Source organism: Hirundo rustica, chromosome 27, assembly GCF_015227805.2.
Source record: "Hirundo rustica isolate bHirRus1 chromosome 27, bHirRus1.pri.v3, whole genome shotgun sequence".
Classification (NCBI taxonomy): Eukaryota; Metazoa; Chordata; class Aves; order Passeriformes; family Hirundinidae; genus Hirundo; species Hirundo rustica.
This window is the reverse complement of record NC_053476.1, coordinates 1057292-1079880: the sequence shown is the minus strand read 5'-3', so window position 1 is coordinate 1079880 and position 22589 is coordinate 1057292. Positions and strand designations below refer to the sequence as shown.

At 57.5% G+C, this 22589-nt stretch overlaps 2 protein-coding genes across 2 annotated transcripts in view; one reads left to right on the top strand and one right to left on the bottom strand.

Annotated features, from left to right (window-relative positions):
* The window catches only part of MYO1D (myosin ID), a 162333-nt gene extending 144936 nt beyond the window's left edge, over positions 1 to 17397 (top strand). The window contains exon 22 of the mRNA XM_040087488.2: positions 15344 to 17397. Coding sequence (XP_039943422.1) covers positions 15344 to 15500 — 157 coding nt within the window. The 3' untranslated portion in view covers positions 15501 to 17397. The remainder of the gene's footprint in view (positions 1 to 15343) is intronic.
* A 490-nt stretch (positions 17398 to 17887) lies between these two features.
* On the bottom strand, positions 17888 to 20215 carry CDK5R1 (cyclin dependent kinase 5 regulatory subunit 1). The gene has a single exon (XM_040087311.2). It carries the CDS (start codon positions 20194 to 20196, stop codon positions 19303 to 19305), a length of 894 nt encoding a protein of 297 aa, XP_039943245.1. The 5' UTR covers positions 20197 to 20215; the 3' UTR covers positions 17888 to 19302.
* Positions 20216 to 22589: the final 2374 nt, after the last annotated feature.

The following is a 22589-nucleotide window of genomic DNA, read 5'->3' as shown; positions in this document are numbered from 1 at the left end:
CATTCTGGGATTGCAGCTTCAGAGCCCTTTACTTTGCAGAAGTGATGCTGAGACCACTCTGGAACATCTCAGCAAATGCTCCTGAAATAATAACCCCCAAATTGTCTGCTCAACCTCTCTGAATGCACAAAATCCACTTAAAATCCTGCCTGTCATTCTGCTGTCACATCAAAAATTGATTTCCTGGCTCCGAGCCTCATCCTCGGTGCCTTGCAGTGTTGTGAATGCATAATATTAAGGAAACACAGGGAAATTTGGGTGCTCTTGAGAATCATCTGGCTTGAAATGCAGACAACAGGCTGCCCTTGGTCGTTTGAGGTGGATTTGGGTTTCTCAGCTTGGGTCTGTGTTCCAGGAGTGCCTGTGGCTGGTGCCTCCCTCCTGCCAGGCCGGCTGTCACCTCAGCTTCGGCTGATCCCACTGCTCCTGCTCCTTGGAGAGGACATAAGGAATCCACAATGAAATCCCCTTTTTTAAATATCTGCACTAATGGCAGGACTTGGTTCCTTGACTTTAAAGTTTTGTGACGGAAGGAAAATCTTCCTTGCAAAAGTGCCCCAGCCTCTGTTCTCCCCAGGCTTTGTGTCTTCAATCCTGACTCACCCCGGTGCTCCCAAGTGGAACAAGGATGATTTCCCTCATGCCTGAAATTTGATTAGACTCCAAGTGTGTCATTGGGGTGCTGTAATGCTGATCCAGAGGTGATGTCAGTGCTGGTTCGAGCTGGGCTTTCCTTCATGGACGGTTTTACCTGGTGGAGGAAGCAACTTTTCATTATAGGACCAGGGACTTTGCAGCCCAATCATGCTCACTCTTCCTTCCTGCCCTTCCTGAAATGCCTCTCTTCTTCCTTAACCCACCCACGTCCTCATTCCCTGCTGCAGTTCCTGCTCCTCTTCTCTCTTCTGCCGTGGAATTCTCCTTCAGGACCAGCCATCCCCAAGTCTGTGTTGGGCAGGAGGCCACATGTCCTCAGGACTCTTTCCAAACCAGCACTGTTGGGGAAGTTTGGTGTAGATGAGATTCATCAGCCCCCAACACCCCGAGAAGAGCTGTAACCTGTTCAAACCATCCCTAAAACTCCGTCCCAGGAGCCGCCAAACCCAAGTGCTCAGAGTCACGTCCAGACCTGGCTCCTTGTTCCTGAGACCCCAGGGCTCTGCTCAGGGAGTTCAGTAGCACCAGCCTCAGTCCGAGCTGCCCCTTGGCTTTCCTCCGACCTGCCCGTGTGTTCAACCCCCTTTTTAAGCCCCGCACATTCGCTGTGTCTCTTCAGGCCCTGGCGGTGCTCTTGCCCCAGGGATCAGAGGGAAGCAGCAGCGGGTTCAGAACTAAACCCTGGCTGCGATGATGGAGCAAGGAGAGGTCTGCCCTGAGTCACCCTGACTGTGCTGCTTCCCCTTCCCGTCCTGACCCTTCCCTGCCCCGTTCCGCACGGCTGGGGATGTGTTTTTAGCTGCCCTTGCTTTGCCAGCGGTGTTTGCAGGGAGCACGGAGCTGCTGCAGCGTCCTTCCCATCACAGGCTCCCGGGAGGGACGGCAGAAACCCCAGGGCTGGAACAAGGAGCAAGCAATCTCTGCGTCCCCGCAGTTCTCCTTCCGGCCCTGGAGAGGGGCGTTTTTGAAGAGGAGAGACCTCAGCGAGGCTCCTCAGCATCAGGTTAAAAGCCTGTCATTAATTGAAGGATGATTCAGCTTCCTCAGCTGAAGTGTCACCGTGTGGATGCTGGGAGAGGAGGAGGAGGAGGAGGAGCCGCCTTCCTCGCTGGCACCGAGCCACGAGCTCCCTCTGCGCTGCCATCCCGCACGAATCCATGGGCTGACACCCAGGAACGGGCTGGGGGTCGCGGCAGGGTGTCCCTAAAGCCTGGGGAAATGTCCGCGCGTGTCGCTGTGCTGTGACCCGCTGCTGGGGTCCTGCTCGCTGGAAAAATCCGCAGCAGGGCTCCGCACAACGGCGGCTCTGTTTTCCTGATGTTTCCGTGTCCCCTGAAGCTTTAGCTAATTTCCCTCTCTGTTAGAAAAGGAGAAAAATCTGGGTTTTCAGATCAGCTCTGGAAATAGACGCAGGACCCAGCGCCGCTGTTCCAGGCCGGCGGAGGGGAGACGCGTCCCGTGCTGCCGGAGCACCCAGGGGTTACCCGGGCACCCAGAGGTGCCTCCCGGCGGAATGTGCCCTCGGGGCCGGATTAGCTCAGCGCTGCTGCTGGACACAGCGGTCCGAGCGCCGGGGAGCCGCTGGCAATGGGACATGATGTCACCGCGTCCTGCATTAAGTAGGTCACGGTGACACCCGCCCGAAAGCGGCCGAGCGGAGCCCTGTCACTGCTCTGCCACCCCCAGGGCACGTGAAACCCCCCCGAGAGGGGAGTTCGTGCGGGATTGTGCTTATCCGGGGGCATCCGGGTGCGGGGAGCAGCGATGGGCGGCAGTAAATGAACGCAGCAGCCCCGCTTGGCCGGCGGCGAGGAGGCATCAGATGGGATGAGCCATATCCAGGTTGCTATAGCGACCGGGAGCTGCGGCGCGGGGAGCAGCGGCTCTCCATCATCCTTCCAGAGCCCCTCCAGCACCCCCAGCCGCTCCTGATCCATCCCCCCTCATCAATCATCCCTCATCAGTCACCCCCAAGTCCATCACCCCCACATCCAGCACACATGGCTGGACAGTGGCTGCTGGACACTGGCTATGCTCCTCATGCTTCTCCTGCTCCCCATGCTCCTCCTGCTCCTCCTGCTTCCCATGCTCCTCCTGCTCCTCCTGCTCCCCCTGCTCCCCATGCTCCCCCTGCTCCCCATGCTCCCCATTCTCCTCCTGCTCCCCATGCTCCTCCTGCTCCCCATGCTCCCCATGCTCCCCATGCTCCCCATGCTCCCCATGCTCCTCCTGCTCCCCATGCTCCCCATGCTCCCCATTCTCCTCCTGCTCCCCATTCTCCTCCTGCTCCCCATGCTCCCCATGCTCCTCCTGCTCCCCATGCTCCCCATGCTCCCCGTGCTCCCCATGCTCCTCCTGCTCCTCCTGCTCCCCATTCTCCCCATTCTCCCCATGCTCCCCATGCTCCCCGTGCTCCCCATGTTCCTCCTGCTCCTCCTGCTCCCCATTCTCCTCCTGCTCCCCATGCTCCTCCTGCTCCTCCTGCTCCCCATGCTCCCCATGCTCCTCCTGCTCCCCATTCTCCCCATGCTCCCCGTGCTCCCCATGTTCCTCCTGCTCCTCATGCTCCTCATTCTCCTCCTGCTCCCCATGCTCCCCATGCTCCTCATGCTCCCCATGCTCCCCATGCTCCCCATTCTCCTCCTGCTCCCCATTCTCCTCCTGCTCCCCATGCTCCTCCTGCTCCTCCTGCTCCCCATTCTCCCCATTCTCCCCATGCTCCTCATTCTCCTCCTGCTCCCCATGCTCCTCCTGCTCCCCATGCTCCCCATGCTCCCCATGCTCCTCCTGCTCCCCATTCTCCCCATTCTCCCCATGTTCCTCCTGCTCCCCATGCTCCTCCTGCACCCCATGCTCCCCATGCTCCCCCTGCTCCCCATGCTCCCCATGCTCCTCCTGCTCCCCATGCTCCCCATGCTCCCCATTCTCCCCATGCTCCCCATGCTCCCCATGCTCCTCCTGCTCCTCATGCTCCTCCTGCTCCCCATGTTCCTCATGCTCCTCCTGCTCCCCATGCTCCCCGTGCTCCTCCTGCTCCCCATGCTCCTCCTGCTCCCCATGCTCCTCCTGCTCCCCATACTCCCCATGCTCCCCATGTTCCTCCTGCTCCTCCTGCTCCCCATGCTCCCCATGTTCCTCCTGCTCCTCCTGCTCCCCATGCTCCCCATGCTCCCCATGTTCCTCCTGCTCCTCCTGCTCCCCATGCTCCCCATACTCCCCATGCTCCCCATGCTCCCCATGCTCCCCATGCTCCCCATTCTCCCCATGCTCCCCATGCTCCCCATGCTCCCCATGCTCCCCGTGCTCCTCCTGCTCCCCTGGCCCTGGATGTTCCCACCATGGCAGAGCCTCCCAGCACATTCCCAGCTCTGGTTTTGACGAGCTCAGCAGCGATGTGTGTGGAATATAACGGAGCTGAGCTGTTGTGCCCCGGCTCTGCGTGGGGACAGTCCCTGCACAGCCACCCCGTGAGCTGGCACCGAAGTGGAGCTGTGGGGGGCTGTGAGAGCCCTGCTTCCCATCCCCTCTGCCTGGCCACAGCCCTGCTGCTGTTGTCCCCGTGGCTCCCAGCCCCTGGAGCTGGTGACTTCACCACAGCAATTTGTCCTCTCTCTTATCCCAGCTGCTTCCCAGCAGTTTCACTGGCACAGCTCGATCCCAAGGAATAACGAAAAAAAAAAACAGAATTTCAAAAGTGTCCATGCTGTTTGTTTTCCTGTCGTGATTTTGGGTGATCTCTGGGAAGCTCGGTGGCAGCTTCCCCCTTGTTGTGGCTCCAGACCTCTGCCAGGCTCTAAAAATATGGATTTAATTCACAGCCCTGCAGTGGGAAAAGCAGAGCTGCTCATCCCTTGGGATGGCTGGAGGTTTTCTCTGTACCAAAGCGAGAGCAGAGCTTCTCTGTGCTTTTTCCAGTGTAAGGCATCCATCAGCTGGTCCAACCACTCCCTGCTACTCCAAAATTGTTGTCCCTTGTAAATTTGAGTGGAAACAGATGAATAATCCCACACCTTTGTCCTCACCATCAGCCCCCTGTACCTCACGGTCTTGCAGGTGTTGAACAAACACATCCCAGACGCCTGAAAGGTGCTTGATTCCCTTTGAAGTAATTTTTGGGGAGGAATTTGTACCTTCCTTAAACTTCAGCTGGCAGAATTTGATCAGCAGCTGCTGAACAGGGCAGGAGCATCCTTTGAAGGGGGAACTTTACAAATGTGGCCCAGTAAACGTGGGGCTGGTGAATTCATTCCCCCAGCTGGGCCATGGCAAGGACCAGCGCTGGGAAAAGAACACAAGGAAAGACTTCTGCTGTTTCTCAGCCTGCCCAGGAACTGAGTCCATGATGTCCCAAACAGGACGCAGCTCCGTGCTCATCTTCCTAAGTGCTCTTATTTTATTTATGTGCTGGTGCATTTCTAATGCCAGGCTCTTGGCATCACCCCCGTGTGCTGCTTTCCTCTGCTCCAGCCAAGGACTTGGAATCACATTTTTGGCGTGGTGGTTTTTATAAAATGTGGAACACTCCAGCATCCTGCGGCCGCAGTGGAGCCGGGAGCCGGATGAGCTCTGACTCCCCAAAGCTTTGCCAGGCTCAGAATAGCTCTGAAATGTGACTTAACTGGAGGCTGCAGAGGAAGCTGCAGTTTATCCCTGGTGCTGTCGGTGCTGAGAGCAGGGTGGGGTTGGGGAGGTGAAGGGGAGCAGCACGTGGTGCTGGATGTGACGTGTCCCCATCATCCTCCCTGCTGTCACTGGGAGCCCAAGTGTCCCCACCCCTTTCCTTCCCTTCAAAAATTCAAATGACATTGAATCCTGAATGAATTTAATTCACAGAACCATTGAGCAGTTTGGATTGGAAGGGACCTTAAAGGTCATTTAATCCAACCCCCACTCCTGTGGGATGACAGGGATCAGGGAAGGAGCACTTGGTGGATTTTAGAGTTCCCTCCATGGGGGCATGTGGCAGGTTGGGGGCCTCTGCCAGGGTGTTCCATCCATCATCCATAAACCCTGGCTGCCATGGGGGCTGGGAGCTGCCTTCGCCTCAGGGGATTGGGAATTTTTCATTTTGCCTGCTGGAGGAAATGAAATATTTCACACACTATTGGTGGGGTTTTTTTGCTGGTTTTTTTTTTAAGTTCCTTCGTTACTGCAGATTCCCAGGAAATGCCTGTTGAGCGAGCTCGTGGTTCTCCTCCACAAAACCCCTGACCAGCTTTAGGAGGTGCTCATGGTGGATAGATGGCACCTGGCACTGGAAGCTGATGGCATGAGGGGTGGCAAAACCTGAGATTTCTCTCTTTGAAAGACAAAGATGCATTCCCAGCTCCCAAAGGAGCAGAACTGAGGGAGCCTGGAGCCTCCTGTGGGGTGGGAAGGGGTAAATTTACACATGGAATGGTTTGAGTTGGGAGGAGCCTTGAAGAGCATCTCACCTTGAGCAGGGACACTTTCCACCAGACCTGTCCAGTCTGGCCTAGGATGAATTAATTACCAAGAGGGGTAGCGAGGTGCAGGCGTGGTTTTAGCTGAGCTCAGGGTCTCCCGTGCATCCCTCCCACCCCAAACCACGGTCAGCTCAGGGCTGGGGCTTCAGGCAGTGAGGGTTGGGCCTGGCTCAGCAGGAGGATGGAGCTTGGTGGGGTTGTGATCCCTCTTGGATGTCCCACCACAGGAGCAGTGACATTCCCTTTGCGTGCGCACGCGTCCCAGGCTGGAGGAAGGGACACACCATGCAGTGACACACAAAGCGATGCCTCAGGCCACCTTTGGGGCTTTCCCACCATAAAATACTGCTTTGGGGTGCAGCCCCATGGCTGGGACCTGCGCTGCTGAGCTGCCCTTGGGCTCTCTGGGGGTTTCACAGCAAGCTGGCTGTTGGCCCAAGCTCCCAAAGCGGGAGAGCAGCTCTGGGAAGGGGAGGGGAGGAGCAGCCCCTGCCCCATCACCTCAGGGTCCCCTGCTCAGGAGCCCCTAAACCAAAGGGCTTTGCTGGAAGAGACAGAAATATTTCCCAGCTCTCTGGCATTCCCAGCTCTCCCTGGCTCCTGAGGAGGGGTGCACAAACACCCCAGGTCCTAAAGCGGTGGGGAAGGGATTGCAGCTCACCCGCTGCTCTGGGACCTCCCAGCCTCGGGATCAACGGGGATAAATGCATTTTAAGAATGAGAGAGCCAAACACTTAATGGACTGGGTTTGCATCTCAGCCAGAGGGGAAGGAATACACCTGGATGTGCTGCAGACACATCATGGAAAAGGCCCAGCAGCGCTGTGGCAGCTGCCGTCGTCTCAGGGAAGTGCCTTTTATGGCTCAGACACAACTCGAAGGAACCATCTCAGTGCAGCTGGCTTGGCTCTGCCCTGCCCTGTGCCATGGGACGTGTGTGACACTGCACTGGGAAGAGACACATCTGAACAATCCTCGTTGCTCATTAAAAGGGCAAAGCCAGCGCTGTTGTCGCGGCTCGGCAGCGTGATGATGAAATGCGTGTCACCGAGCACTTCCCAAAACCAGGCTGTGCTTTGCTCTGGTATCTCGGTGCCAGCGTGAGCTGCACAGACACACAGGGGCAAGGCTGAGCCAGGCAGGCTTGGAAGCCACTTCTTAAGTGGAGGGGTTGAGTTCTCAGGTCACTCTTTAGCCCGGTGCTTCTCCTGCACATGAACAAATCGCGTCTGAAAAGTCACTTCTCGCAGCCTCTGAGGGGATTTGCCTGAGCAGAGCGAGGCACTAAAGAAATAAACGGTAAATATTTATTGGTATTGAAGATAGGGGAAAAAAAAGTCTCAACTGTCACTTGACTGCAGATAATTGTGAAAAATCGCACGGTGAGGAAGGACCTGGCAGCCGTGTGCAGCTCAGTGACCTTTCCTGGCATCAAAATGCCTGGAGCACTTGCTCTGACCTTTGGCTATGGAAATTCTCCTTTTGATCCTGACTTGAGATCTCCTTGATTTGTGTCTGACTTTCTTTGTAGTCTCTTTTCCATTGCTTTGATCCGTCTTAATGTCTGATCTCTGCCAAGGCCACCTGGCTCTGAGGAGCTCGACAAGCCCAGAGCTCCGAAAAGCCAGTGACGCTCGGAGAAAAACATCCTGTGAGCCCTGAGAGGCTTTCACAAGGCGGGTTTTGCAAAGCCCTTGTGGTTTCAAATGTTTTCATCTCCCTCACGGCACGTGTGAGTCACAGACTGCCTGTGTGTGTCTGGGTGCATCCCCTGCCTCCTCCAGAGGAGAGAGATCTGCCCCCAAAAAGGGCTCCTGCTTCAAAAGGGCTCCTGCTTCATCTCCTCCCCTCCTCGGGGAGCTGTGGATGGAGGGAGCTGCCTGCTCTGGCTCTGGGGCTGTCCTGAACAGGGGTGGAGAGGGGTTCTCAATACAGCCCAGCTGTGCTGATGTTAAAGAGGATGATAAATCATTTCTGGATCTCACAACACAGTAAATCGTCGCATTTAACCTCTTACAAGGGTCAGGGTGTTCTAACAAGAGCTGCATGGGGAAGGTGTTTTCTCCCTCTGAGAAGGATGGAGAGTGCCGAGGAGTCACAGGAGTCTTACATAGGGGAATTTGTGCTCTGAGCGTGTAAATCTCTTCTGGCAGTGGGACCTGGTGCTTTGGAGCTGCCACTCTTGAGATGTGACTGCCCTGGGAGAGGCCGAGGCAAAGCCGAGGTGTGGGAGCTGCAGCTCTGGAATGAAATATCCACCCAGGATTACTGACATGATGCCTTTGTGTCCTGCCCCCTGGGGACAGTGGCTTTGGGGGTTCTTGTGGGCACATGAGGAGGGTCAGTCCTTCCCATGGAGAGTGTCAGCCCTTCCTGGAGCAGCTCCCACACGCTGGGCGCTACAGGGGGCACGCAGAAGGCACACAAGGTTTTCAGGGCAGGTTTTGCTCCTGTACCCCATGGGAATGCAGCTGTTCCTGGTTTTCTCCATTGAAGCTGTTGTGGGAATAATTTTCTCAGTGAGGTCTGTGGCTTTTCCTTTGAGCCCATTACCCCCAGTATCATTGTCCTGCAAGCTGCAGAAACCCACAAGTGGTGGGGTGAGATACACCCTGATCCCTGCCCTGCCAGACACCAGCCTGGGCCCTAAAGCCTCTTGAGACAACACTTATCTGTCCCCAAATGACACTTGTTGTAACTCAGATACGTCCTTGTTTATTACCCATCTTATATCCTGTGTCCTTTTCGACCCTGCTCAAGAAATTCCTCCCTGTGAGAGTGGAGAGGCCGTGGCACAGGTTATTCCATGGATGCTCCATCCCTGGAGGTGTCCCAGGCCAGGTTGGACACTGGGGCTTGGAGCCACCTGTGGCAGTGGAAGGTGTCCCTGCCCATGGCAGGGGTGGCACTGGGTGTGGTTGGAGCTTGATGGTCAGGAAGGTCCCTTCCAACCCAAAGCATTCCACGGTTTTGTGACTCTGTGATTGTCACCTCTCTGACAGCACGGTCTGGAGTCCTCCCCAGCAGTGACACCATCAGCCTGGAAAGCTGATTTAACCCTCCTTGAAATTTCCAGTATCCCTGTTTGTCCCCTTGGCTCTTGTTAGGAAGCAGAGCCCTGAAAACTGCCTTTTTTTAGACCTCTTGAGTTTCTCTCTCCCCACTTCCTGTGTGTTTTCTTCATGCAGAATATAGCTGCTGCTTTTTTGGGGCTCTTTTCTGCAGCCTCCCTTCATCTGGGAGCCTTTTTAATGTTTTTTTCATGGCCGAACCCTCTCGAGGGCTGCGGCCAGGATGCAGATGAGGCTGCAGCACTGACTGACATCAGGTGTTACCATTGTGGGGTGTTCTCCATCCTGCCCCTCACCAGCCTCACACCTTGTGTGCAGCTGCAGGCTTTTCTTGGAGCCAGAGAGTCACAGAACATCCTGAGCTGGAAGCCAACCACGAGCCCACAGTGCTCCTGCCTTTCCAGAAAGAGGCCTTGGTCTAAACTCTGGAAAGGTTTAGACCAAGTTTGATGGTTTAAAGCAATCCCCTCTGGAATCCATCCCAGTGGGTTCATTGCTGCTGAGCCCTCATTTCACACTTGGTTGCACACTTGGTTGGAATCCCTCTGGTTTGTTGTCATGAAAATCAGGCAATTACTGTGCTGGCTTTGCCATTTCTACCCAAATTCTGCTTCTGAAAAGAGTTTATTTCTCACTCAGTGATGGCACTGGCTGAATCCATGGGACGGCACCTCATTTAAAGATCCTGGGAAAGCTGCACAAAGCCCTGTGTCCATCAGAGCCCTGTCAGGGATGGGGCTGCAGCTCTGGAGCTCCCCGTCCCTGGTTGGTGCTGCTGTGCCTGGGGTGTTCCCAGCTCCCCATCCCTGGTTGGTGTCCCTGGGGTGTTCCCAGCTCCCCGTCCCTGGTTGGTACTGCTGTGCCTGGGGTGTTCCCAGCTCCCCATCCCTGGCTGTTGCCCCTGTCCCAGGTCACAGAGTGTTCCCAGTTCCCCATCCCTGGCTGGTCCCTTTGGGATGTTCCCAGTTCCCCATCCCTGGCTGGTCCCTTTGGGGTGTTCCCAGCTCCCCATCCCTGGTTGGTGCTGCTGTTCCCAGGGTGTTCCCAGCTCCCCATCCCTGGTTGGTGTCCCTGGGATGTTCCCAGGGTGTTCCCAGCTCCCCATCCCTGGTTGGTGCTGCTGTCCCTGGGATGTTCCCAGCTCCCCATCCCTGGCTGGTGCCCCTGTCCCAGGTCACAGGGGGTTCCCAGCTCCTGTTGTGCTCCCAGATGGAGCTCACAGCTACCAGTGGGGAATATCTCATCAATGAGTCTTTGCTGTGTTTTCCTGCCTGTAACAGCTCCTTCCAGGACTTTCTAGGGCGTCTGGGCTTGTTCTTAAGCGTGGAATCATGGAATGGTTTGGGCTGGAAGGGACCTTAAAGCCCATCCAGTTCCACCCCTGCCATGGCAGGGACACCTCCCACTGTCCAAAGGTGCTCCAAGCCCCATCCAGCCTGGCATCTGCTGTATTTACATTTATTTAACAATACATTTATTTAACTTCTCAGCCTTACACCGCTTGTCCTCAGCAGAACTCCCTCTGATCTTTCTGCACTCCTTCCCTTTCCCATTTCCGTCCCACCACGTGTGGGTGCCGATGTTTCCGTGCTGCGTGTGCGGCTCTGACAGATGTCTGTGGCCATTTCTGTGCCACTTGCCTTGTGTTTCCCCCGAGGTCCTGGATTAAATGCTCAGTCAAAACTCTCATATTTCATGGGCCAGTGATCTGCTTCCACTCAGAGTCCTCCTTTCTCTGCTGGTTTCCCTTCTGCCAGTGCTCCCCCAGTGCCTGCTCAGCTCCTGCGGTGCTCAGGGGCTGCTCTGGCTGTGGGATGTGTCCCCCACACAGACCTTGCTCACGTGGGGCTCCCACCGGAGCCTTTAACTCCCCCTGTGAGCCAGGAGAGCCAGGGCAGCTGGGGAGGGCTCTGGCTGCTGGGGTAGATGGAGGAGGAGAAACATTCCAGTCCTACAGGGTTCACTGAGCCAGGAAAAGGCAAAAGAGCAGCTCCAGCCTGGGATCAGCAGCTGTGGCTGGTACTGCTTGGCTGTCAGGAGAGGCTCTTTCCACCCAGAAATATTCCCTGTGTTGTACGAAGACCTGAGTTTGCAGAAAGCCCCAACACCTTGGTGTTTATTATAAACAGAAAGGACTCCATGCTTCATCACATACAGACATCCCCCTGTGGTTCCCTGGCAGGATGGGAGCAGTGCTGGGGTGGATCCTGAATTCCCATGGGATCTCTTTTCCCTGGCAGTGCTCAGCCAGGGCTCACATCCCACTGTCACTTCTGATGGGATCACTGTTGATAAGAAGTGGGATTATTTCCCAGGAGGAGCCTGGCAGCAGCATCCATCCATTTGTCCTGATGGATTTGACTTCCACCAGGGTTTGGTGCCACCAGGGCTTGGTGAGGAGCCAGAGCTGCCATCAGCCAGGGCTGGACTCAGGCACAGCAGTGCCTGGCACCCACTGGGAATCCCAGAGTGGTTGGGTGGGAAGGGACCCCAAAGCTCCTCCAGTGCCACCCCTGCCACTGCAGGGACACCTCCCGCTGTCCCAGGCTGCTCCAGCCTGGCCTTGGGCACTGCCAGGGATCCAGGGGCAGCCACAGCTGCTCCGGGCACCCTGTGCCAGGCCCTGCCCACCCTGCCAGGGAACAATTCCTGCCCGATCTCCCATCCAGCCCTGCCCTGGGCACTGGAAGCCATTCCCTGTGTCCTGTCCCTCCAGCCCTTGCCCAAAGTCCCCAGAAGGTGGTGGGACAGGTTTCTGCCATGAAAATTCCTTTTTCAGCTCAAGTTTGGTTGGAGGTGGGACTTTGCCTTTGCTGCCATCAGGCTCCTGCTGAGCATCACTGATTCCCAAAGGGTATTTCTGTTGTGTGCTGCCCTTGTCAAGGAGAGACTTTGTTGTCTCCCAGGATCGTTCTGGTCCATCTCCATCTCACCCCCTTCCTTTGGGCTCTAAATCCAGCAGGAGCTCGGGGGAGCAGCTCCCCAGCCAAGCCGTTTGTGGCAGTGAGATTGGGAAGGTCTCAGCCCGGTTTCCAGCTGCTGCAGCAGCTGTTCCCTCCCCTGGGGCCACAAGCAAACCTGAGGAGCCCAGGGCAGGCAGCAGCTGCCACCCCTCTGCCCCATGGGCTGGAAACCAAACGGGAATTCCCTCCCCCTCTCCCTCGCTGGCCTCGGACCAAGTGCTGGAAGCGGCCAAGAGTCCCAAGGTCCTGGCAGGTCCAGCTGCTCCTGGGGCTGGTGGCAGGGCTGGTGTGGTGGGGTGCCCAGCAGGGACACCAGGGAGGGGTTTGTCACCTCTGGGCACTCACAGATCCCTGTGGATTGCTCCATCCATGAGCTGCTCCCCCAGAAAAGGCTTTGAGGCTGAACCCTCCCGTGAAGAAAAGCAACGTGTGATGAGTGAAGGAGCTTTGGCAAGGTGGGATCTGGGAAGGGAGAGAGGGGGAGGGAAGCCTGGATTTAATGGAATTGTCACACGTGGCAAAGATCAGAGCACGTTCTCTGCATCCCTCCATCCCAGGGCAGCGTTAGCGTCACTCAGACCTGTGTTCAGTTGATTCTCCTCATCCCAACAGGAGCTGAGACCAAGACTGCTCCAGCTTCCTGCAGGTCCCACAGCCACAGGGCATCCAGGACCTTTGGATTCCCCCATTCATTCCCGGGTCCTGCCTGGGGTCAAAATTCAGGTTATTGACGTTCCTCTCCCCAGCTCCTCTGCCTGGTCACCTACAACTTGCTGTGGGAGGGGAGAGGAAAGTCCTTCCCCCTTATCCCTGTTAGGGACACTTGATGCTGGAGTTCTTCCCGAGGGGCAGGGATCTCCCAGAGGCTCCTCTGTGTGCGCAGCTGATTTCACTAAGACACGGCAAAAATAGCAACCTAAGCTGGGATTGCAGCCTCAGCTCACCCAGGCAGGAGTAAATAACATTAAATACCTGGGACAGCGCTGCCACCCCCCTCCAACCATCCAGGCGTTGTTATGGAAGCGGTGAAAACCTGAATTATTTGGGAACCGCGCAGAAAATGCAGCTTAAAGGATGTGACATGACCTGAACAGTCTGTTAATGGAAATGGAGTAAAAACTGCACAAAGGACTTGGGCTGTGGCAGTGGAAATGCTGAAATGGCTCAGACAAGGCAGGACCCGGGGTCTGGGGTCTGGGGTCTGGGGTGGGGTCTCAGCACATCCCCCTGGGTTATTTGGAGCATCCAGAGAGGCAGCAGAGTCAATGTCAACAATTCTGAACCACTCAGCATTATGCTAAAAATGCTGGAAAGACGGGAATTTGAAGTGTGGGCGAGGTCACAGGGGAGAATTCCCAAAGGCCAAGTCCCTGGTGGCTCTTCCCAATGGGGGTGGCTCATGGGGACAGGTCTGCCTCAGGTTTTTCCTGTGGATCCCCTCTCCTTGTGGATCTCCAGGGGTTCTGGGCTGGTCCCAAGGGATCGTGGCTGGAGCTGGGGCATCGACTTGTCCTCAGCTCCACCCCAGCCCCTGGAGCAGCCCGGCCATCAGTGGGGCCATGGCAGTGCTGGGTTCTTCCCTTTCTTCATGGAAAGGACTGTCCAGCCCTGGCACAGCTGCCCAGGGCAGTGGTGGAGGGATTTTAAAACCACATGGATGTTGTGGGTCAGTGGTGGCCTTGGCAGTGCTGGGGGAGCAGTTGGACTTGGTGATCACAGAGGGTTTTTCCAACTTGAAGGATTCCATGATTTATGATTTCTCTGCTTATGGCACAAGGATTATTTGGGATTTAGAGCAGGGGGGATATTCTTGCCAGGCATCCTCATGTCTCCACTGGCAGCGAGTCCAAAAGCCACAGACAAACCCACGTGGGGGACAGAAAGTCCTGATTCATTCCTGGGAATCACTTTTAGTCCCAAAACTGGGTTGGGGGCTTCAAAAGCTGCAGGGACACAATTTTGTCCCAGCCACCTCGGTCCGTCCATGAGAGAGGGAACTGGGAACAGCCAGCACCCCACTCGTGGTTCCTTTCACCGTTCCAGGCTGTATTGCAGTCTCTGAGCTCAGCCCAGGGATGTCCCTGTCGCTGCTGCAGCCACACAGCTCGAGGGGTCACTGTGGGGTCATTTAGGGGGCAGTGGCTGCGCTGGCAGCAGCCCCTGGGCCCTTTGACCCGGCTGGGGCTCTGCCCATGGAGCTGAGTCCTCCCACTGGCACCGATCCCAGTCCCAGAGTGCGAGGCTTCACAAGCAGGAGCCCAAAGCTGGGCTCAGAGCTCAGGCCTGGCTTAACACGGAGCTTTGGGATGGCTGCAGGATGTGCCTGACCCAAAAATGTCTCTCCCATCTGTGGCCATCCCCATCCCATCCATCCCATCCATCCCATCCATCCCATCCCATCCCACCCCACCCCATTCCATTCCATCCCATCCCATCCCATCCCATGGATCCCATCCCATGGATCCCATCCCATGGATCCCATCCCATCCCATCCCATCCCATCCCATCCACCCCCATCCCATCCCATCCCATCCCATCCCATCCATCCCATCCCATCCCATCCCATCCCACCCCATCCCATCCCATCCCATCCCATCCCCATCCCATCCCATCCCATCCCATCCTATCCCATCCCATCCCATCCCATCCCATCCCATCCCACCCCATCCCATCCCATCCTATCCCATCCCATCCATCCCATCCCATCCTATCCCATCCCATCCCATCCCATCCCATCCCATCCCATCCCATCCCATCCCATCCCATCCCATCCCATCCCATCCCATCCACCCCATCCCATCCCATCCCATCCCATCCCATCCCATCCCACTCCATCCCATCCATCCCACTCCATCCCATCCCATCCCATCCCATCCCATCCCACTCCATCCCATCCCATCCCATCCCATCCCATCCCATCCCATCCCATCCCATCCACCCCATCCCATCCCATCCCATCCCATCCCATCCCATCCCATCCCACTCCACCCCATCCCATCCCATCCATCCCATCCCATCCCATCCCATCCCATCCCATCCCATCCCATCCCATCCCATCCCATCCCATCCCATCCCATCCCATCCCATCCCATCCCATCCATCCCATCCCATCCCATCCCATCCCATCCCATCCCATCCCATCCCATCCCATCCCGTCCCGTCCCGTCCCGTCCCGTCCCTCCTGACTCGTGTCCCTTTCCCCGCAGGGAGAAGCGCGCTCTGCACGTCACTGTCACCAACCCGGTGCAGTGCAGCCTGCACGGCCGGAAATGCACCGTGTCCGTGGAGACCAAACTCAACCAATCCCAGCCGGATTTCACCAAGCACCGCTCCGGCTTCGTCCTCTGCGTGCCGGGCAATTAACGGCCCCTCCCTGGGAGCGGGGCTCGGCTCTCCCCGCCCGGGACTCCGCGGGAGATGCTCGGTAGCGACTTGCCTAAAGCAGCCTCTGGAGCTGAAGGTTTGGGAAACCCAAATTCTGGGGGTTTAGAAAAGCCAAATTCGCATGGAATGAAGGCTTAAAATAGCCGGTGACCTGTTCTCCGTCTTACAAACCAGGCTGGAACGTCAGGAAAGTGCTTCCTTTGGAATTAGTGCGAAAAAAAAAGAGTTTCTAGGTACTTCCACCCTTTCCTCCCTTTCCCACCTTGATTCCTCACCCCCTCTCCAATTCTCCCTTCCACGTTCCTTTCCCACGTGTCAGTTTTTGCAATATGATGCAGCCTCCTCCGGAGGAACCAAAGATACCCGGCTCAGGGAGTCAGGGCCAAATCCCGCCGGAGCCGGAGCCGGAGCCAGGCTGGGCAGGGAGGGCTGGCTTCCCCAGCCCCGACACTCCACACTCCTGCAGCCCCTCCAGGCACACGGGGCTGGGAAGGTACATGGAGACACCTCCAGAGCTGCTGCTGTCCCTCGGGAATTCATTAACCCATCGAGGCTGGAGAGGGGGCTTCCCAGTGCAGGGCCTGGTTTTGTTAATCCTGCATTGCTTTTTGCCTTAATTCCCCGCTCCGAGAGCCTAAAGCCGGTGGGTTCCCATTGGGACCACGTGGCCTTGCTGAATTTTTAGACGATCCACGTGGCATCATGTCAGTGCCAGCGCTGGGGTCGGGGAGGGATCATTGGACCCACGGCAGGGCTGAGCCCAGGAACAGGGGGAGCTTTGGGGGGCCAAGCTTTGCACTATCCAACATTACCCTGGCCTAGCCCCAGCTGCCAGCCCCCAGGTTCCTCCCTCCAAAGAGTTTTCCTGGCTCCAAAGAGTTTCCTAGCAGTGGGCTGTGGGTGCTGGGCTCGTCCTGCCCAGTCCAGCTAACCCTGAGCTCTGTCCTGATGGAGGGACGTGGATTTCCCCAGGGGTTTATTCTCACTGTGCTGGGCGCTGCTGCGGCTCCTGAGCAGCCCAGGCTGTTGGGATTGTCCATTGGGATTGTCCTGGCACTGCTGGTCAGGTCAGGATTCCCAGCCCTGGAGATGGGGGAGCTGTGCGGGGACCCCACCCCGGGGTCCCAGCCCGGCCGGCAAATGGGGAGCGTTTGTTTGCTGGAGCGTTTTGGGAATCGGCCTGGAAGAGGCTCCTCGCTAACAAAAGGTTTCCTGAAGCTGTGCCACGGACAAGGGGCATGGGGACAGGTCGCTGCAGCCTCCGTGTCCCACGGCCACCCCCGAGACCAGAGGGGGACACGGGTGTAGAGCAGCTGTGGTTCTGCATGAACTGGGACAAGCCCAAGCCCAGCACCCCATGGAGCCCCCAGGCCCCTCTCAGCGCAGTTCTGCCACACCTGGGGGTCCCGTGCCAGGGGCTCTTCCAGCCACCGCAGCCCCGAGGCACCGCCAGCGCTGGGCCGGGAGGTGACACCGCACCCCGGGACCACCCCGGACCCTCCAGCGCCTCCTTTCCCCCCACAGCGGCTCCTCGGGAGGAGCGACACCGCCGCCAAAGCCTCGGGCCCCCCGCCCCTGCCGGGGACGCTCCCGGCCCTGCTGTGCCTTTGGATTTGCACTTCTCGCTTTCCGTGCCCCGGTGCCCCAACCCCGGGCAGGTGCTGGGGGGGATCAGCACTTTTGTACCCTCGTCCTTCCGAAAGAATGCTCGCATGGAATTGGGATGGACAGCAACAGATTGCAGGCTTGGGAAATCTCTCCTACCATGAGATGGCAATATTGTATGTGATGAGATGTGTCTTATAAAATATATTATCTGTTCCTGCTCTGGTTTTATATATATATATATATATATAAAAAATATATAAAATTTATATATTCCTGGTTTTCCCATAAATTAACTGTTTCTAAATTGAAACTTCGATTCTCAGCCGGGGGTGATAATGCAATGAACCTTTTTTTTTTTTTTTTTTTTTTTTTTAAATAAATCGCTGATATTTTATGTGTAAAAGAGCAGGAAAAAAAAAAAAAAAAAAAAAACACAAAAAACAACCTACTATAATGGACCCGGGTTTTGTTTACATAATTCACTGTAATAAATAATAAAACAATTAGTTGCATCCCACCGTGGCGCTGCCCGTTCCTGCCGGCTCGGGGCCGACGATGCCCAGAGGGATCGGTGTCCCGATGTTCCAGTTATCCCAGTATCGCGAGTTTCCCCCGGCTGCTGCCGGCCCCGCCGCTCTCCCACCGCGGGGTGACCCCGGCGCCCGTAACGCGATTAAAGCGGCGGCTGCGTTAAAAACTCTGTCGTCAACACAAATCCCGTTCCCTGGGAGCGCAGGAAAGACTCGGCCACGAGCCGCTGCCGTGTAATGGATGGTCAGTGCATTTTTATTTAATCAGCACAGTACAAAAATAAATAAAAATAAGGGGAGGGGATTAAATTACAGGCACACTGAGCCCCATGACACAGTCGGTCGGGTTATAAACCACACATACTTACAAACACACTATACACATACATACAAAATGAGACAAATATAAATTAATAAGTAACAATACCCACCAATTTGGTCAACAAAGATCTACAGAAGAGATTGCACTAAAAAAACGTACGTACACATGTATCATTAGCAGGGTCCAATGTACAGCCATGAAGAGCTTCAAGTGAAAAAAAAATCAAAAATAAAAATAAATGGCACGTTATTTCTCCCTCTCGTTCGCCAGTTTAACGCCCGATGGACCAGAACTAAACTAGAACTGAGCACACGGAGAAAAGAAAACGATAAAACCCAAAAAGAAGGTCTCAGTCCCCAGGCCTGATACGGGAATACCGGCTCGAGACTGCGGTGTCGGGGTGGTGGCGGGTCTTTGTGCATGGGTGTAATTTTACAGCCATCTCTCGTTAAGGTTTTTCTTTTGATTATTATTTTTTTATGCATTTTTTTCCTTTTTTTTTTTTTTTTTTCCCGAAGACACAAAAATGCTCCTGTTTGCATGCGCAATACCACTGGAAAAGCAACAATGACAGAAGAAAGAAGGGGGTTTTTTTTCTCTTTCCCCCCCGCAGGTTTGCAGTTCGTTGGGTTTGTTCTAGAAGAATTCATATAGCAGCATGTGGCGGCTCCCCTTGCTTGCACACTCAAGTAGATCCTTTACACAATACTCATGATCAGTGCACGATGGGAACAAGACATTTCACATTGATCTCATGAACAGTAGCGGTGATTCCCGTCACCCGGACCCGCTCGGGAATTCGAGTCTCTTCAAAGAAAATAAATAAAGGGGGGGATGAGGGAGGAAGGGGAGGTGGGGAGGGGGTTGCCCCGGCCCGTGCCCGCGTCTCTGTCCCGGTACTGCCGGTGAGTCCCGACCGGGCCGCTTCAGCCGCCTCCGCTGGAGCCTTTACAGGATTTTTTATCTGATTTTTTTATTTTTTTTTTCCCCCCTACCTGGGCTCTGTCTCGGTGACGCGGTGACCGGCCCCGCGGAGCCCCGCTCCGCTCCCGGGGGACATCGGCTGGGGGGGTTCTTGTCTCCCCATCCATGAACTGCTGGGATCAATCCGCTGGCGGAGCCGCAGCATCCCCGGGCCCGCGGCGTGGGGAGGGGGCGGCGGCTGGAAAGCGGCGGCGCGGGAGGGAACCGGGGGTCTGCGCTCCGGTCCGGCCGAACCCCCCCGTGTTCCCCCCAGGGGGGGCGGCGGCGGCTCCCCCCTTCCCCGCCGGGCAAATCCCCCCGGGAAGCGGCTCCGGGGGGCGCGGGGGGCGGCGGGCGCTCACCGGTCGAGGCCGATGAGCAGCCGGCCCTTCTCCTCGGAGCCGCTCTCCTTCTTGAGGTCGGCGAAGACCTGGGTGAAGTAGTGCGGGTCGGCGTTGACCTGCAGCATCTTGGGGCTCATGAGGTCGATGATGGAGAGGCAGCGGTCCCAGAAGGCCTCCTTACAGCTCTCCACCAGGAAGGGCTTCAGCGGGTAGGAGATCTCGTTGCCCATGTAGGAGTAGGAGAGGTACAGGCAGGTGAGCAGCACTGCCTGCAGTTCGTGGTCGCTGGCCACCTCGGCCGAGATGACGTCCCGGCACAGCATGTAGAGGAAGACCACGTTGGCCGGCGTGATGAAGCCCTGGTCCTGCCAGCCCTGCAGCAGCAGCGAGCGGTCCACGGAGCGCAGCCAGAGCACGGGGTCGGTGGGCGAGAGGTGCTTCAGGCGGTAGCAGCGGCGGCACAGGAACTCGCCGAGGCAGCGCAGCAGCTCGCTGGTGGACGCCTGCACCACGACCCGGCGCGGGGTGGCGGCGGCGGCGGCGGGCGCGGCCGGGGGCGCCTTCTGCGCCGAGGCGAGGGCGGCGGCGGCGGCGGCGGGGGGCGGCGGGGGGGCGAAGGTGGCGAGGTTGGCGCAGGAGAGCGACTTCTTCAGGTTCTCGTTGTTGAGGTGGGTCACGTTGCTCTGGTAACCGCCGTTGGGCTGCACCTTCTTGGAGCTCTTCTTCTTGGCGGAGACGGCGGCGATGCGCTTCCAAGGCAGCACCGAGATCAGCGAGTGCCGCTTCAGGCCCTTCTCCTTCGCGTTCTTGCTGTTCTGCACCGCCGTGTAGTGCCCCACCGTGGCCGCCCCCTCCTCGAACAGCGGGGCCTTCCGGTAGCTCGGCGACAGCGACAGCACCGTGCCCATGGCGCCGGCAGCCCGGCGGGCCCCCGCCGCCCGCCCCGGCCCCGGCCCCGGCCCCGGCCCCGGCCCCGGCCCGGCCCGGCCCGGCCGGCCCCGCTCTCGCTGCTCCGCCGCCGCCGCCGCCGCCGCTCAGCGCCGCGCCCGGACCCGCCCCGCGCCGCGCGCGCTCCCGCCGGCGCAGTGCGCGCGCCCGCCGCCCCCGCCGCCCCGCCCCGCGCCGGCACGTGCCAGCGGCGGCCGCGCCCCCTCCGCCGCCACCGACGGGCACGGCCCCGCCCCCGGAGCGCCAGGCCCCGCCCCCTTCGGCCTTGAATGGCTTTTGCCCCGCCCCCAAATCCAGGACACGCCCCCCAAACCCGGGCCCCGCCTCCCGCTGTCCTCAATGGTGCTGGCTCCGCCCCCGCCCCGCCCCCGAGCGCTGCCCGCTTCGGGGTCCCGGCGGTGCCGCCGAGCCCCGGGCACGACGCCGAGGGGAAAAGAATAAAAAGCGACGAAAAGAAATGTTTAAAAAAATCCGAAAGTTAAGATTTAAAACCCTTCTCCACCGGCATCCCGGAGCCGCACCCCGGCCCCGCATCCCGCACTCGGCACCGCGCACCGCCCGCGGCCGCCCCTCCCCGCCGCTCCCCCCGCCCGGCGGTGCCTCCCCAGCTCCGGGCCGCGGGCCACCACTCGTCCCGAAGGTACCGGGACAATGAGGTGCCCGGTACGGCGTTCTGAGGCCGGGCCGGGGTTTGGGGAACGCGCCTGCCGCTCCCGTGCCCGCCGGGTCCCGTGGTTCCGCCTGGAGCCGCCGCCCAGCGCCTCTCGCCCGGACCGGGGTCCCGCTCGCACCGGGACCGGAGCGGCGCCGGCTCTGGCGGGAGGCACCGGGCAGCTCCGGCCCCGCCGGGCTCTGCGAGACCTGCAGCGACACTCAGAGGCCGCTCTGCCCCGCCGGGGCTGCCGCGACCGGCTCCGGCCGGGGGATCCCGCGGCCCCGGAGCCACTGCCGACAGCAGCAAGGAAAGGTCGGGAACATCCCGGGCCTGCGCTAATGACCCAAATTCATTTATAGTAATATGTATTAACTTGTATTAATTTATATCAATTTATATTGATTTATATTAATTTATAACCATTTATAACCATTTATACTTATTTATGCCCTACAGGTGAGACCTGCGGCTGCCAACCACATTCCCACAGCAGGGAAATCTCAAAAAAAAAACACCCCAGAATCTCCTGTGAGGACAGACCTGTCCCAAAAACCTGCCTGTCCTTCAGAGCACATTCAGCCCTCTGTGGGAGGTGGTTTTTAGGGGGTGGTCAGGACTGTGCAGGGCTCTCTCCTCTCTTTGCTGCACCATGGGGATGGTGGCAGCCCAGCCTGGGCGCCGCTGTCACCGAAAATTCCCTTTGTCCATTAAAACATCTCCCAGATCCAAGCAGCAACCATCGGCTTTTAAGTTCAGCCTTATGAAGTTTAAGCTAAAAGTGTTAAAAACAGGCTCTACAATTTGAGGGGTTTGGGTCCTCATTTTGATATGCTTAGAGGTGCCTCAGAAAATCCCGTTGTTCCAAAGGCAATTCCAAGGATTGACATGGCACTAAACCACACAAAGCACCAAAGCTGGTGTCACCACAGCCCTGCTGCAGCATCCCTGCTCCTGGTCAGTCCCCTCAGCCTCGAGCAGGGATCTGGCAGCCCCCCAAATGTCACCAGTGGGGTCAGGATCAATTCTGTCCCCACTGGGGGATGACAGCTGGAGCTGGACACAATCCCCAGCCAGGACAGAAGCTGAAGGAGGGCAGGGCTGGATGGGAGATTGGGCAGGAATTGTTCCCTGGCAGGGTGGGCAGGGCCTGGCACAGGGTGCCCAGAGCAGCTGTGGCTGCCCCGGGATCCCTGGCAGTGCCCAAGGCCAGGCTGGAGCAGCCTGGGACAGTGGGAGGTGTCCCTGCCATGGCAGGGGTGGCACTGGGTGAGGTTTTAGGTCCCTTCCAACCCAAGCTCTCCTGGGAATCTGTGACTCCATCTCCACCCCAGCCCTGTCCCTGCTCCGTCTCTGCTTCCATGCATGAATTTCCCTTCATTCACACAAAACTTGCACCTAATTCAGCAAATCCCATCCAAATGATACATCCCTGGGGAAAATGCCACTTCAGGGGCATCACAGTGAACTGGACAGAGATGTCTGGGGAAGTATCTCAGGGATCAGAGTTTTTAAAAACTTGAAACTAGAAATGCATTTTCCTGCTGCCTGAGATTTAAGAACAGAGTGAAAAAACGCTTCACATTTTCCTGCCTCTGAGGGCAGGTTTGTTTCCTGCACCACCTGGTGTCCCAGGAGTTTCAGACATGAAAACTCAAGATATTCTATCAATGACACCCTAAACCTCCTCCCCAGCCTTTC

Excerpts from the sequence above, each read along its gene's own strand:
- CDK5R1 (XM_040087311.2), bottom strand. The coding sequence starts at position 20,196 with ATGGGCACGGTGCTGTCGCTGTCGCCGAGCTACCGGAAGGCCCCGCTG.